This window comes from Mesoplodon mirus, assembly GCF_964341445.2.
Source record: "Mesoplodon mirus genome assembly, chromosome: 20".
Taxonomy (NCBI): Eukaryota; Metazoa; Chordata; class Mammalia; order Artiodactyla; family Ziphiidae; genus Mesoplodon; species Mesoplodon mirus.
Window position 1 is genome coordinate 23529592 of NC_138996.1, and position 17059 is coordinate 23546650.

The 17059-nt window shown below is 38.9% G+C and overlaps 1 protein-coding gene across 1 annotated transcript; it reads right to left on the reverse strand.

Moving 5' to 3' along the window:
• Positions 1 to 7795: 7795 nt before the first annotated feature.
• Positions 7796 to 15965, reverse strand: FGF20 (fibroblast growth factor 20; the record flags this gene model as incomplete). Its single annotated transcript, XM_082608678.1, has 3 exons — positions 15660 to 15965; positions 10142 to 10245; positions 7796 to 8041 (listed from the first exon to the last, which is right to left on the reverse strand). The coding sequence occupies exons 1-3, from the start codon at positions 15943 to 15945 to the stop codon at positions 7796 to 7798; spliced, it is 636 nt and encodes a 211-aa protein (XP_082464804.1). The 5' UTR covers positions 15946 to 15965.
• Between the last annotated feature and the right edge of the window lie 1094 nt (positions 15966 to 17059).

Sequence of the window (17059 nt, forward strand, 5' to 3'; positions counted from 1 at the left end):
CCCTTTGAAATTAATGCTTTGATTCTGTGGGTAGGGAAAGCTTGGAAACCAAGATGAGCAACCCCATCATAGAAAACTGATAAGCAAGGGATCAAGGAGACTAGAAAGAAAGAACTTCAAATAGGGACCATCCTGACCAACAGGATAGGTGAATCTAACAATTCAGATGATTATCTTTATGCCGAAATGCAAAGAAATGATCATCTTGAGTCTCTCCCAAAGGGTTATGTTTCTAACTCCCAAAAGCTTTCTATGGAAGCATGAATTTCATGGGAAATAGCTGGAGAATAGGCTAATGGAAAGATATGAATTTCGATTGGGCCCACTGTCTGCACAACAATTTCCCTATGGGCTAAGACAAAGGGTCATTAGATTTGGAATCACATCCTCCATTCACAAGAGAAACACTGACAACTTACTAAGATTCAGAGGAGATCAATAGGACAGAAGAATCAGCTAAACTTGCAGGCATGGCAGCTATGGCAACAACCTTGGCAAACCCTCCACAGAGATAGCAACAAGCCACTTCAAAATCACTGGGAGCTGAGCCAAGAGAGGGAACACTGAGACAAGGGCTTCGTAAATCCTAAGGATAAACTCCCTGCACATGGAAAACAAAGGACAACTTCCAAAACATTTCCTTTGCTTTCTTCTGATCTTTCTTAATTTAAGAACCCTGCACTAAAGTCTGGAGATCAGACCCAGTCTCTCAAAGGGAAGGACAATCTGCTCCAAAGTCCTTAACATCGGGTCCAGTAAAACATTAGATTGGCCTGGAGAGACTCTAAACCCCGAGACTTGTTTTGAACAAAGGATAATTTTCAAGAATCTCAGGAACTTTTAGATACAGGATCAAAGATAACATTAATTCTGGGAAACTTGAACATAAGGAGAGAAATTTTTTTGACTATTGAAAGATATGGAGGAGAAGTAGCTGAGGTTCCTGGGTTAGGATAGTGGCTGGACACAGAGGACCAAAGAAGTTTTCCTGGGGTGGTATTTCCTTTCCCTGAGTGTGTAATTGCAAGGGATTTATTGCAATTCTAGGGATGGAAAGAGCCTTCAAATGTCAGAGTAGAACCCCCAACAACTGGACCTGCCAAAAGGGAAGCTCTAGAACCACACTGCTGCAAATGTGGAATAGTACCATGGTGCAATAGGACTATAATAAATTTCATAGCAGGGATGTTGAAGAAACTGGGACTAACCTCACAAACCACTTACCCCTTGAACCCTGGTTTGACTGGTCCAAAATAGAGATGGACATTGAATCAACCTTTTGGTAATCTGTGGTCACTGATGTAGCAAATGCATCCTTTTAGATGCTAATTATGACCTGTTAATTTTGGTCATCAATATAGTGTGCCTTTTTCTGGCCAGAGTGGCCCTACTATAGGATAAATTCTTTAGCACTGCATTATAATCTAATAAGGTAACATTTAAACAGGTGTCCTTGATCTGATTCAGATAGAAGATGTATTCATTTTAGAGCTGGCACATTGGGGTAGCAGTTGGAAATAACTGTACTTGAGGCTCTGCCTTCCCTTATTATTTTGACAACCAAAAATGATAGAACAATTTAACAGAAAAACTAAGTTCAAGGGCCCTTCACCAAACAATAACTTTTATGGGAGTGTTGTTATTTCAAACATATAAATTATGCACTGAATGGAACAAAATGTTTGTCCTTGAAACTCACATCACTAAACAGGATGCAAAGAAAGTAAGTGCCGGGTACAGATACCGACACAATGGGGTATTCTGCTGCAGTACCATCATTAGATCACGTGGCCTCCTGACAGGCAGGTTTCTTAAAGATTACACAGGCAACTTTCTAACCTCTCAGCCCATATAACCCAGAATGACTCCCCAGTGGACTCTCCAGTGATCCCTTGACATGGAATCATTGGCATGTCCTTAAGGAAATGAAAATGTTGTCATGTCTGTCAAATGGTGTACTCATTTTTGAGTACAAATCAGTTGCCAGCCACTTATTGGTCCATCGTTAAAACAGAGCAACCCAAAGACAGAACATCAAGTCCTTTGGCCACCACCACAAATTTGATTATATTTGATACACAGTACTCTCAAGGGATGACAGGCAGATGAGAGCTCCGTTGTTAAATGGAAGCAGTAAAATCAGGATAGAGGACTGCCCTCCACAGAAGCATGCTGCATTACTAGGAGCCAGCCCTCGGCAAGAGCACCCTGACTGATGCCCAAGGTACTCTGCTTCTTCTAAGAAACACTGTGCTTGACCACTGCACTCTTCACTCTGATACCTCCAAGACGATTATTTTCAAATACCACAAGATGTGGTAGCCATCCAAATCTCAGTGTGATTGGAGGTAGAGTCTTCTTCACCTTAACAATTTATCTTCTCAATAATTTCTCCCTTCACAATAATTGCCCCCTTCACAGTCCCACCCTCCACACAACTCAAGCCCCATGGCAAAGGGTGAGGTAACAGTCTGGTCAATAAATATGCTCGAACCACACACACGACTGTCCACTCCACCACCATGAAGAGATCTGGAGCAATAAAAGTGACAGGTCCCGAATGCTTCTTCGTTAAAAAACTAGAGAGAAAATAGAAGTAGAGCTGACTTATTTACTGAATTGGGGTAAACAATATACGGTTCATTGGGGAAAAAACATGGGTTGGTCAAAAAAATATAAGTAAACACTTGTATCTGAAGTTATATTTTCTTATATTTTAACCATGGCGGGGGGAACTTGTAGATGAAATGAGGACAGATATTCGTTTCTGGTTGCCAGAAATGCTAAAATAAATATTCAAACTCCCTTTGACCCAATGGGTGGCAAGATACATGTGAACCACCTAGAAGCCAAATCATACAGGAAGCTTTAGTGGCTGAGGAACCAGGAAACACTGAATATTTTTTCAAACAGGGCCAGGGGAACTTTAATTTGAAATCCAGAAATCTTTTAAAACTAAAAGGCCTTTGATTAGTTTTTTCTTTTCTAGTCTAGTTTTCTAATCCTTCTTTTCTGTTGATGGACATAGTATCCTATGCGAGACTAGGGTACAACTTCACTGTACCAGCTTGTCCCAATCAACTGCACTTTTGGGGCCTGAATGTGGGGTTGCTTAGTCTGATGAGAAGCAAGGCTATTTTCAGCATTTATGGAACCATTTAACCAACTGTCATGGGCCATTTGACACATTGCAGCCTCCCATGCCGGAGTGGTCTCTATAGAGAGAAGAACCTTGGTCTCAAAGTATTAATTATATCCAGTTATACATGGCAATGGCTGGAGCCTGTGGAGAACACTCAACCAGGAAAGAGATCAATCTGTTCTATTTTAGCAAGTAGAAAAGCTAATTGTTGCTAATGAAAATTTATTTATATACATTCTCTTATCATTGCAGAAACTGTAGGGAAGTTTTGCAAATGATAGTTAACATTCCAAGCAAGAAAGAATGGAAAATGTCAGTTAATAAATGATTTCTAATAGAACATTTAAAATAGAGAAGAAAGAAGATGACTAATAGGTGAGATTTTCCCCAAGCAACCTGAGGATAAAATAAATTATTTTCAAAATATTGATTTGATAATAAACCAAATTATTCTTATCCTTCCATGTATGAATTAATTAATATGTTCACACACTACTTCCATTTAGGAGTATCAAGTGAAATCTATTCAGATATGGAATAGATCATTTCTTCAAGTAGTATAAATTCAGTAGATATAAATTGTTTTTCTGACATAGGAAGACATGCCAATATATAAACAGAATTAGAATGCAAGATATAGTGACTTTCTAGTTTTCTGAAAGTTTGTAAAGCCACTGCTTCAATCATATTTGATATCTCAAATTTCTACAGGTAGCTATCACCATAAAAAAGTTAAACTTTTTGAATTATGGTTTTCTCAGGGTATATGCCCAGTAGTGGGATTTCTGAGTCATATGGTAGTTCTATTTTAGTCTTTTAATGAACCTCCATACGTTCTCTGTAGTGGCTGTATCAATTCACATTCCCACCAACAGTGCAAGAGGGTTCCCTTTTCTCCACACACTCTCCAGCATTTATTGTTTGTAGATATTTTTATGATGGCCATTCTGACCTGCATCAGGGGATGATAACTCATTGTACTTTTGATCTGTATTTCTCTAATGACTAGTGATATTGAGCATGTTTTCATGTGCCTCTTGGCCATCTGTATGTCTTCTTTGGAGAAATGTCTACTTAGATCTTCTGCCCATTTTTTTGATTGGGCTGTTTGTTTTTTGATATTGAGCTACATGAGCTGTTTATATATTTTGGAGATTAATCCCTTGTCAGTTGCTTCATTTGCAAATATTTTCTCCCATTTTGAGGGTTGTCTTTTCGTCTAATTTATGGTTTTCTTTGCATGGAAGTAACCTAAATGTCCATCAACAGATGAATGGATAAGGAAGATGTGGTACATATATAAAATGGAATATTACTCAGCCATAAAAAGAAATGAAATTGGGTCATTTGTAGAGACGTGGATGGACCTAGAGTCTGTCATACAGAGTGAAGTAAGTCAGAAAGAAAAAAACAAATACGTATATTAACGCATATACGTGCAATCTAGAAAAATGGTACAGATGAACCTATTTGCAGGGCAGGAATAGAGATGCAGACATAGGGAATGGACATGTGGACACGGGGTGGGGAATGGGGTGTGGGATGAACTGGGAGATTGAGATTGACATATATACACTACCATGTGTAAAATAGATAGCTAGTGGGAACCTGCAGTTTAGCACAGGGAGCTCAGCTTGGTGCTCTGTGGTGACCTAGATGGGTGGGATGGGGGCGGAGGAGGGAGGTCCAGGAGGGAGGGCATATATGTACACATATAGCTGACGCACTTCATTGTACAGCAGAAACTAACACAACATTGTAAAGCAACTAAACCCCAATTTTTAAAAAAAAGTTAAATTTATATTCTTATTATATCTAAAAAAAAGAAGAAATTTTGATTGAGTAACAATATTCGTTGTGGGCCATCTTTGATCAGTGTATTATCTGTTTAAATTTATATGACTTCCTCCACAGTTATAAATTTAGACACCAGCAACATTTTGCAAAAGATTCGAAATACTTGCATAATGCTGGCTTTGGGACACATGCTTTAAATATAGGTGTCAAACACTGAACCAAAACTAGGTTTTCACTTTTATTGACAAATAAAAATAAATGGGAATTATTTTATTCTGAAGATTATTAAAGTATTACTGCTAAACCATTTTTAGTATTTTTTTACATTTATAAAAGGAATAGGTTTTGTTTTTTAACATCTTTATTGGAGTATAATTGCTTCACAATGGTGTGTTAGTTTCTGCTTTACAACAAAGTGAATCAGTTATACATATACATATGTCTCCATATCTCTTCTCTCTTGCATCTCCCTCCCACCCTCTCTATCCCACCCCCTAGGTGGTCACAAAGCACTGAGCTGATCTCCCTGTGCTATGCGGCTGCTTCCCACTAGCTATCTATTCTATATTTAAACCAATAGGTTTTGAGCTAAACCATTTATCTGCCTCTTACCCTGTATACATGCAAGTACACACACTACCCCTCTAGCCACGCACACATTCCCATGTAGCTTTATTAAAGGTATCTGTTGAACTCCCTACCCTCACCCTCCACATTGCCATTAATTCATTCAAGTAATGAGAGGATAAATTAACAGGAATAACTCGAGAACATTAAAGAAACAGTTAGTCTTTCATTCAAAGTGTGATGCATGGTCTGGCCATCTCAAGCATCACCTGGGACATTGTTAGAAATGCAAAAGTTCAGCTCTTCACCTCCTAACCGAGACCTAGTTTAACAGATCTGTCCTTTAACAAGATCCCCAGGTGATTTTGCATGTACATTAAAGTGTGAGAAACACCACTCTAGACTAGTGGTTCTTAAAGTATGGTCTCCAGACCAACTGCATCAATATTACCTGGGAACCTGTTAAAAATGTAAATTTTTAGGCCTCACCCCAGACCCACACATCAGAAACTGTGGGGCTGGAGCCCAGCAATGTGTTTCACCAAGACTTCCAGGTTCTAACTGGTGACAGCTGCTTCCATGATTGTAACCACATTCCCAACGATGACTGCTACATGTGTGGGTGGTGACACTGACAACTGCTGGGTAGGAGCAAATAAAACCTCAGAAATGTCTTTAAGAACCTACAGGATTTGTATCTGTGTGGCTCTGTAAACTTATATGTGCCACTCTCCCAACTGGTCACTCAGCTCCAGCCACAAAGCTCTTTCTCACCTTAGGGACTCCAGACTCACTGTTTCCTCTTCCTTTAAGGCTCTTATTCTCCTCTTAGCCTTATCCTTTAAGAAATGTCAGCTCTTTAGGGAAGCCTCTGACTCCCCCTATCTAAATTTATTCTCTCTTTTTTTCTGTGTCTGAACCTTGATTTTCTTGTAGAGCACGTTACAATTCACAGTTACGGTGTTCGTTAGTTTCCCTTACTAGACATTAAGCTCCATGAAGCAGGACCCACCTCTGGCTTGATCACCATATTTTCCTTGGTGCCTAACAGTATCTTCTGTAGAGTAGGCTTAATGACTGTTTATTGAAATAATAACAAAATAGCAGCTATAACGGAAAAGATAGCACACTCAGATAGGTAGATGAAGCCTTTCTATTATTAATGGTGGTACCACAAAGACGCATTCTTTCTGTGATCATAGTGGGTGAAAAGAAATGGGCTTTGCCAGACTAAGTCAAGAAAATTAGTAAGTATAAATGGCTTATAATATCCAATAATTTTCACCATTAGAAGTTCTCTAAATATCAAGTTTTCTCTAGGAACTCAGAATTTTGTCACTTTAAAAATATGTCTTATAAGTAGAATAACTCCACCTGAAAAAGAATGAAACCAAAACATAAAAATTAAAATGTTTAATTCCCTTTTTGAATGTGTATTGAATTCAATACAAATTGATACGGCATTTTTCTAAGCCAAAGAAACCAATGTTACATTTAGAAGGCAATTGACTGCAAAAAAATATAATCTATGCTATACTTTATTTTTAAAAAGAAATTCAAGATCTTATCCTATGTTTAATGTGTAGCAATAATGATGTCTTCTTTACAGCCCAAGACATCACAACAAAGTAATGGCACGATAAAGAAATGTTTGTTGTTTTTTTCTCTTGTATTATCTTCATATACTAGTAAAAAATAAACTCTTTAATAAATAAATATATATAATAAATATTTGCAAACTGAAAATGTATAAATAGGTCCATCCTTTTTAAAAAAATGTTCCGTCTTGGTGTGGCATGTTTCATAGTCCATGTTTCACCCAAATTTTTTACATAAAATGCCGTAACCTGCAAAATCCTACAAGGTTCTCAAAATTTATGTAGCAATGATCTTGGTCAACTATGTCAATACATCTCTTCAACATGAAGTATCTATTTTTAATGTAACTTTTAAAGTAAACATACTCCAGAGAGGCGAGGCACCAGCAGCAAACTAGGTGGGGTTCCCATTACCCACAGTTTAACAGATTTTCAGCTTCAATCTACAAGTGAGGACAGAGACAGTGTACCCGAGGGAACTTAATCCACTTGTAAAGAGAGATCTTGATCTACTTCAAGTCAAGATATTTTTTGTTTGTTTGTTCTCAATATTCTTTCCAAATTCAGTCTCCCAGTGGAAAATAGACTCCATAACATTCTGAATGTCTTCCTGTGTTATTATTTTATGATGCAAACTGTAATAAGAAAGAATAGTTGTAGTTTGGTTCTTCAGTAAAGACACTATCACCCTTCAACTGTACATTAGTAGGTCCTTGTACAGTTCAGGAACTCTTTCTGGATCCACTGGTCTAGGCAGGAAATGTGTAAATTTCTGATGTCTTTTGGATCTGGCACCATCTCTTGGAGTTCCATCTTTGTTAAGTGCCACAAAATACCTACGGCCAGTGTCTCCATGTTTATATATGTTGGATGAATAGGTATTATACCAGTTCTCTTCAAATTGCTCCCTAAAGATGCATTCAGAAGTCAGTTTTTCCTAAAAGAGAGAAGATAACTGCCATTGAAAAAGATATCTTTAAGAGAATTTCCTTAGAAAAGTCTCAACTCTCTATTTCTTTGCCTATAACTATATCCTTGTCAAAGAAGGAGAAAGGGTAAATTGTTTTTGCTTTGTTCTGTTTTAGTTCTCATGTTATCTGGAATTCTTTCTCCCAGGTGACTCCATCCAGCAGTTTAGTTTACAGAACTCTAAGCTAAATGTCAATTCTCAATTTTATTTTCAAACAATAAATATTCTAAACTTGCCCATGCTCCATTTGACCTCCCTTCCATCACCATCACTGCCAAAGAGGCCTGTAGTTTATCTTGTTCCATCATTAGATGCCAAAGTTCTACACAGCAAATCTCCACTACCATCTTGAAATGTTTCAAGACCTTGTTAACATTCAAATTCCTAACTCAAGATCATCACTCCAAGTCATATATCTTCCCTTTATGAATTTATTGTTTGACAATATAATCCCCACAATTAACTTATATCTGGATATTACTATTAGGTAAATGTAGTAAAAGCCCAGTGATTTCTTGTCTTTTCAAGATGGACTGTATATTATCCCAAGGGGTAGACTACAGTTGCTTTTTCAGTCTGACACATACGTGAAGAAGGAAGATTATGTGCATGTTTTTCTCTTTCAATTGTAATACTACTCTTAGAAGATTACACAATGCATTATTTCTCTTTCTTCTGAGCTGACAGAAAGCCCAGAAAGGGCAAGTGTTGCCCTTAAAAGGACAGATATCAAGTGGAGTACCACTTACTGAAATATGATAACTGATTTTCCTCAGTGTATATTGAGATTCTAACTGTATATTGTGGTCTCAATTGAGATTTTAAGAAAAAAGAAGGTACCAGATAGTGTCATCTGCTAAATCATAAAAGTAAATTCTCTTTGGAGATAGCTACAGAGGCTTCGACTTTAAGGAGGGATTTCACATGAGAGAATGGGTGGGAGTGGCCCACATTTACACTTTAACAATTTTCTTACAATTATATAGCAACTGCGAACAAATAAAAAATGATACAGTGAAAGAGAAAGATCTACATAGTACTGCAGGTTGAGTTTTATATTATCCTGTTGCTCTAATTCTTGTGTTGTTTTTGCTGCTTTGTCATTTTAAAAAAAAAGGAAAGAAAAGAAAAGAAAAAAGAAAATTAAAAAAAACTTACACTGATGAAGTATTAACTTGAAAAGTTTACTATAAGTTCCATATTTAAAACATTTATAGTAGACCTACAGATGTATGCACTTATCCCCAGTGATAAGTTAAAAACTGCCCAATGCAACTCTGAGTAAGAGCATGGCTACTGTAATTATCAAGTCTGCAGATATGGTCCAACTAGTGTGGTTGCCATTTTCTGTTATTGTTTAAGGTATCCTAAGATTTCATTCATTCATTTCCTATATTGCAAAGGTCAGCAAGTCAGTGATGTATACTTATCTATGAAGGTAATAATAGGTAGAGAAAATTTATATTAAATGAATGTAAAGATGAAAAGAATCTAACATGGCAAGAAGAAAATGCTCTCATTTTTCTGTCTCTGGTCCCAGGATAACGGGCAGAAAAAAACTAGTGAGCTAAAAGCAATAAAGGTTTAGGGTTTAAGAAATGAAAGTGAGGGGACTTCTCTGGTGGTGCAGCGGTTAAGAATCCGCCTGCTAATGCAGAGGACATTAGTTCGATGCCTGGTCCAGGAAGATCCCACATGCCGTGGAGCAACTAAGCCCATGTGCCACAGCTACTGAGCCTGTGCTCTAGAGCCGGCGAGCCATAACTATTGAGCCCACGAGCCCACACACCGCAAGGAAGAGTAGCCCCTGCTTACAGCAACTAGAGAAAGCCCACACGCAGCAACAAAGACCCAACGCAGCCAAAAAAAAAAAAAAAAAGAAATGAAAGTGAGTTGCTATACTACTGTCTAGACATATGGAAATTTATGAGGATCTAGATTTTTAATTTCTACTTAAGCATGTTATTTATGTATTTCTTCTGATATGCATAATCGGTAGCTATTTTACTTATAAAATGGATAGTCATTATTTAATGAATTACAATAATTTTTTTTAAAAATACGTACTGATCCATAGAGTTCTCCTTTGTCATTCATTCCAAGGTAAAGACCACTGTCCACACCTCTAATACTGACCAGTCCCACTGCCACACTGATGAATTCCAGGATACCTGAATTTATAAACAAAATAATGATTTGCATTTATTAAAGAACATAAGACTAATGAAAATCTTCCAAAGAGCAGTAGATCAAATTGCTAAATATAATGATGTATGTGGAAGTCCTTTGTAAATTGAAAAGGGATGTACAGTTGTCATTATGATGAGCCTCTTATTTTACAGATGAATAAACCTAAAAAACCAAAAATTGTTCATCATGATAAAATGTTAAGGGTGTAAAACCTTAAACCAGACTGACCTGGGTTTGAATCCAGTTCAGTAACTTGCTGATTAGTCTATGTAAGTCATTTGTCTTCTTTGAGCTTCAATCTCCTCATACGCAAAATGGGTGAAATGCTTCCTTACAGGAGAGTGGTAAAGACTAACACATTTAGGCATCCAATAAATGGAAGCTATTATTACCATAAAATTAGTACATAATAGAGGTGTTCATAATTCTCCTCCTTGATTCTATTAACTATAACCATGTTCTATTAATTGTTTTGCTTTGTTTTTGCTTACTATGAATCAAGTAAATTTTTTTCTAGCAGCAGCCAGTATACCTTATATGGGTGTATTAGTATTTTGTAGTTTATAAAGGGCTTCTACTTTTATCAGTACTTTCTATCTGGTCCTCAAAAACAACCTCCTAAGATAAGCATAGAAGATATTATTATCCCATTTTACATATAAAGAAACTGAGGCTTGCTTAAAGACATGATGTTTGTAATTAATAGGACAGATACTTGAACTCACATCTTCTGAGCCCTAATTCAATGTCTGTACTTCAAAACAGTGCTTCTTGAGGACAAGACAGTAGTTTCAAATTTTACAGATTATATAATATGGTATTTCCTGTCCCACGATCCTTAAAAATAAATTTTATGGTTCAAAGAAGTAAAAGGACTTTATAATTCATGAAATGTAATAGCCAAATACCAAGAATTTAGCATGCAAGTAGATTTTGCTTTCAATAACTTTCCAGAATTATTTTCATTTATCTATAGGTAAATGAGTACCGAAAACTCTCCACTCAATACTCTTAATACACCATAGTTAAACAAAAACAACAGCAACAAAAAACCTTAATGCTTCCCTCTGCATCACTCTTTTCCTCTGCACACACTAACCTTTGGACTAATGTCTTTATCTTGTTCTTCTCTTTAGACTCTGGTGAAAAAGTATATAGACATACTTTCTACGCTTGGAACTGCCTTCCTCAATAGCTTTCTACCTTCACCCCTTCACTCCCTCTTAAGCTCTACAAACAGTATAAATGTGTACCATTTAGCCTGACTCTTGATCTTAAGTCATTTCTTGATTCATTATACAAGTTCTTGTTTGGACACGTGACGTTCCCAAGGCCAAAGGAAAGTACAGAATCTGGCTATTTGCATATATGGAGGTCTCTGTTCTACCCAGATCCTAATTCACTCTTTGGCAGAAACATGGATGCTTAAGCTCTAAACAGAGATTCTGAAGAGCTCAAATGAGCTCTTGCAAACTATTAGGAGATCATGTAGAGCAGTAGAGCTAACAAGGATCTTACAGCAACAATATCGTACTGCTAAATTGCCTGTTAAGTGGCTTGAAAGAGTCACCGTCCCTGTATGAGAGCCTAAGGCAGAGAGGAGGTAAGGTATAGTAGGAAGACACAGACCTCATAGGATGGCCATTAGAATGCCTGATACAGAGGTGGGAAGTAAAGGAAAATTAAATGTACTGCCAAGCTCATTAGTGAGTGATTCCTGTTAGAAACAAAAATATAGGCCCAAAACATGATTGGTAGAAGAAGATACATTAATGGAATTTCATCCAGGTATACTTACAAATGTATAATTACTTGAAGTTGTAATGAATGTTACATTCAAACTGAGAAGTGGTCTGCAGTTCACTTGTAACTTAATTCTCTTTAAGTATCTGATTTACGTTAAGATGCTCTTGTCTTTCAAAGAACAGGAACTGATTAACTGATTAGACTGTATAATAGAACTAGTTTTCAAGTACAATACAAGATTCATTTCCATATAAATCAATTATAAAACAGATCTTATAAAGTATCCATTTTTCTTGCAGAAAAAAATTGTAAGCCACTTACACTTTAATTCTCATCTTAAAATAATGCCGTTATGTTGTCAAAAAATATGTAATTGTAGAAAGACAAGAAATTACATATATTCTTAGAATAATTATATTCAGTAGCTTCAACTTCATTAAACGACATCCAAAGCCTCATATACATATAACAAGGTCGAAATAATTTTGCAATGGCTCATAGGGGCTGATGGGGAAAAGGTTATGTGCTTTTCATGTTCCTCTTAAAGATTTTAGCCACACTTTTAAATTCTGATCATTTTTTATCCACAGGAAATAGTATACCACACAGTAATTTGTAATCATTTGATTCTTAAATGAGATTTGACAAATCTTTCTTATTTATAATATGAGGTGGCAACTAACCTAATTCTTTAACAAAGAGTAGACATGAAAAGCTTTCCTTAAGAGGTAATCACAGATTTTAGATAGATTTTCTAATGCCTAGTGTCCCATAAAAAGACTTGGAGGTACTTTGTCTTTTTGGTATCATTTTCAAAGCCAGCCTTTTTTAAAATCATAATAAACAGGTGAGTCAACCCACAATGCAACCACATCAGACAAATCTATGGAGAATAGGGGAGAATAAAAGAAAGGTCTTTAAAAGAATATGTTTGATCTCAGGCTAAACTTTTTTTTTTTAAGTAATGATTCCAGGTTTATGTATTAGGTAAAATCTTCCTACTGTACTACTGTGCAGGAAAACTCTATTATAAATACAGAGCTAACTCAGATAGGAATTTTTTTAAACCTTACTGGGACCTTTTTGTTTATATTCTATTGATGTGGTTTTGAAATTTTAAAACACAGTATTCTGAATTTTTTATTTAATCATAGCCAAATTAGTATAAATTATCAAAAATGTTACTTACTTTAACATCTCAAATAGCACATCTTAAGCATTTTCAAAATTCTTACTTTGATGACACAGAAATGAATTTGTAGAGAGAAAAATAATTTCATAGTTAATAATTGAAGTACTAAAAAGGGAAGGCAAATATAGAGAGAAGCTTATAATATTACACATGTTGTGTATATACTTTCTTCTCACCTGCACTCTCTTGTTATAAATTATGATGTTTTAGCTATCACAGGCCACTAGGATGCACTCTAATGCATCCTAGAGGTTGTTACTCCTTTAAGCTACCATGCTAATCTGGGTTATCTTTCCTTTGTGTAACAGTAAATATTTTGTTCTGATAGGTACCCTTGCACCATAGAGTGGCTTAAACCAGCACAAACATCAGTCCAAGTCATATTTTTCCAATTACTAAATAAGCATACAAAATTTTAGCCAAAAAAAAATATTCTACTAAGATGGTCATTCTGATATGCAACATTTATTAAGAAATGAAATAAAATACCAGTTTAATGAATGTTATCAAGTTTATAAATATTTACTAATCTCTTCCCATAGAGTCAGTCTTATAAAGAGACACAAAGTGGAAGAAGCAACTCTTGACATTGGAGAGATTATGGCTGAATTATAAGGGTCTTAAAAGTAGAATTTCCAAGCTTATACTATGTATCCCGGTGGGGAGGTGGGGAGATGTCTGAATATTACCTAAGCTTAACTTCTACCTGCTCTACTTATAGGCATTATCACATTTGCGTCCATTTCTAAATCTTTCTGGTAGCTGGAGGGTTTTTCTGTAATGTAGTAATTCTTATAAGCAAGGGAACTGAGCCACCTGGTGTCACAAAGTTCTTTAGACTCAGAATCTCAGCCTCCTCAATTTAGAAACTACTTTCTGAAAGTGACCCCAAGGTGGGCCACTAGGTCATGACACTCTGGACTCATAGTCAACGGGAATTTGGAAGAGATCAGTGGAAGCTGCAAACATGTGGGTTTTAAAAAGTTAATTTTCTAAGCCTTTAAGTGCTACCAAATGACCACCACATGCTCATTTCTACATCTAGAGTTACAAATGCCCCTCAAACTGAGATTTACACTTCCCCAAAGTTTTAATGAGGACTACAAGTCAAAAAAAAAGAAAGTCAAATAAGAACATGGGTGAGGATAAGAGAGGGCCCTTCAGAGAAGAGATTCTCAAAGAATTCCAGTGCTTAGGAAAGAAAAGGAAAACTGACACTATGTTAGGCCCTTTCACATTGCTGCTGACAGGTAAATGGTATCTTTCAAATGAAATACACTGATTCTCTCTAATGAAGTCCCAAGTTTGATGATCAAAATCCTTTGAGAGTGCTAGCCAGTTAACTCTAATATGATGAAAACTTCCACAGTGGAGGAAAGATTCTGGGCTGTTAAAACAGGAGAGCATCTTGAGAGAATCACCTGATTTAACCTCATCATTGTACAGACAAGAAAACTAAGGCTCAGACCGGTGAGGGCACGTGCTAGTCACACAGCTAGTTAGGGGGTAATTAACAATCGAGACCTTATGGTTTCCCAAGCTAGTGTCTAAACAATCTGCCTTAACAATCATTGGGGTTTTTTTGTTTTTGTTTTTGTTTCTTTCTTTTAACCCCTTCTGCTCCCAGGCACTGTTGGAGGTATTCTGAAATACATCCCTTTGTGTTCCCACCCGTATCTTCTTTCACTTCCCCATTTCCTCTTACCTAAGGTCAATACCAAGATCTTTGCTTTCAGATTTCACAGTTTCTAAAGAGGATCTCGGCTGAAGGACTGGGCATGCTCAGTAGCCGGATAAGCTTTTTTTTTTTCCCCTCACCAAACTTTAAGAGCGCTGAGAACTGCAGGCAGGTGAGCCTGACAGTAGCGATGGTGCGCCCACGGAAAGTTAATCTGTTACCTTTTCAGGTGAACATTTATGGTTCTCTAGGTAGACACGTAAAAGCTCGCCTCCTATGTTAGAGCTGTCCTTTGAGCAGTAGCCATGGAAGGCTCATCAACTGCACAGCTGCAGGGCAGGTTTAAAGAAGCGGAAGGCTTCCGGTTGTTAACTTTTGTTAAGGGGAAATAGGAGAGGAAGTAGGAGAAAATAATAGGGAGTTTGAAAACAAAAACAAAAAAACTGCCTGCGAGGTAAGGAGTGCGGGAAAGATGTGGCTCCGAGTCCAGGGCTCGGTGTCCCAGGCAGCAGCAAGGGCAGGGCAACCAGGTGCGGGCGGAGTACCCCCCTTTCTCCTCAGCGTCTGGAGCAGCAGGCCTGCCGGCAACCGCGGCGGCCCGCGGGCGGGGAAAGTCCTCCGGTGCCTGCGCTGGCCGCCCAGCAGCCCCGGCCAGCACCTCGCACTGGAAGGGTTCCGGGGGCTCCCGGCCCCGCGCAGCCCCGACTCCGTCCGCGGACGGGGAAGGAGACGCAAGAGGGGGAATAGAGAAGCGCGGGAGGCGGGGTGCCGGTACGTACCGAAGAGGCTGTGGTCCTGCCTGGTGCCCTGCACGCTGCCGTCGGGCAGGATCTGCAGGTGGAAGCCGGTGCGGCAGTAGAGCTGCCGGCGGCGCAGGATGCCGTGCAGGTGCGCCAGCTCCGCAGCCCCGGGCCCGCCGCGGGCGCCCAGCTCCGCCGCGCCCCGGCGCTCGCCCAGCAGAGGCGGCCGCTCCCCGGCAGGAGGCAGCAGGAAGTGCGAGCCCACCTGCTGGCCCAAGCCCTCCAGGCCGCCCAGGAAGCCCCCGACCTCGGCTAAGGGAGCCATGGGGCGGCCGGAGGGAGAGGCGGTGGATCCGGAAAACAAAAGACCCCCAATAAAAAAAAAAATGGAGCAGGGATGGGGAGGTGAATGGAGAAAAATTACAGCCAAACAAGAGCAAAAAAGCTAAGGCCCGGTTAGTCCCGTGAGGTCGCTGGATGAACTTTGCGCTGAGAGCAGGGAGGCTTTCACTGTCTTGGAGCGATCTTCTCTCCTGGGGTAGGTGGGAGCCGGTTGCTGGCTTTGCAGAAACATCTATAGCCGCCGCTGCCAATACTGGGGCTGGGCGTGGGGCTCCAACTCCGCAAACGGATCAGAGTCCTGTGTACATACACACAGTATATATGCGGGTCCTCTTGACATATGCTAATCAAGTCCTTTCATGCTCGCTGGGGAGGTTCTGTTTGAAATCTTAAACCGGCCTCCTCTCACGTTTTTGCTCTTCGGAAGTGACCAGAAGGGGCCCTTGACGGCTCTCTATCCATGCAGTCGCAAAAATCATTCCCGCACTTGGCCAAAGCTGGCCAGCAACTTCGGGGAGGCGCAGTCAAGGCCGCTCTTTGGGGTTGTCTTTGGAACAACCGTGATGCTGTTCTGTTGCGGCCGTGCGATTGCCTTTGATGTGAGCTCCTTTGCAGTGATAGATCGCTGCTAAAAGGAGCCCAGCTTGGCAGGTATATTGAAGAAGGGAAGGGGGGGAAGGGAGGGAACTGGGAGCGGGGGCGGGGAGGAGGGGATGGGTAGGAGGAGGAAAAGGAGAGAAGAGGGGAATTGGACTCCTTGGGAGCTGCTGGGAGCCTACAGTGGACAGGTGCAAAGAAAGGTAAGAGAGGGAGAAGGAAAAAGGGCGTTACCTGAGGCTTAGACCTGCCCAGACACACATGAAAGGAAAATCAAAGCTTTGACAGTTTAACTCACTAATTTTAAAACACTAATAAAATGTACAAGCATTACTCTTTTCTTTTATCATTTAGATGGGGACACCCCCTCCCCCTTCCCAGGTTCTCTTTAATGTTTATCTTTACTCAGCACAAGATACAACCAAGATTGCCTTATATCTATATGGAAATTTAAAGTTGTGTGCTAAGTTTGTGAACTTTTAATCAACTTTTTTTACATC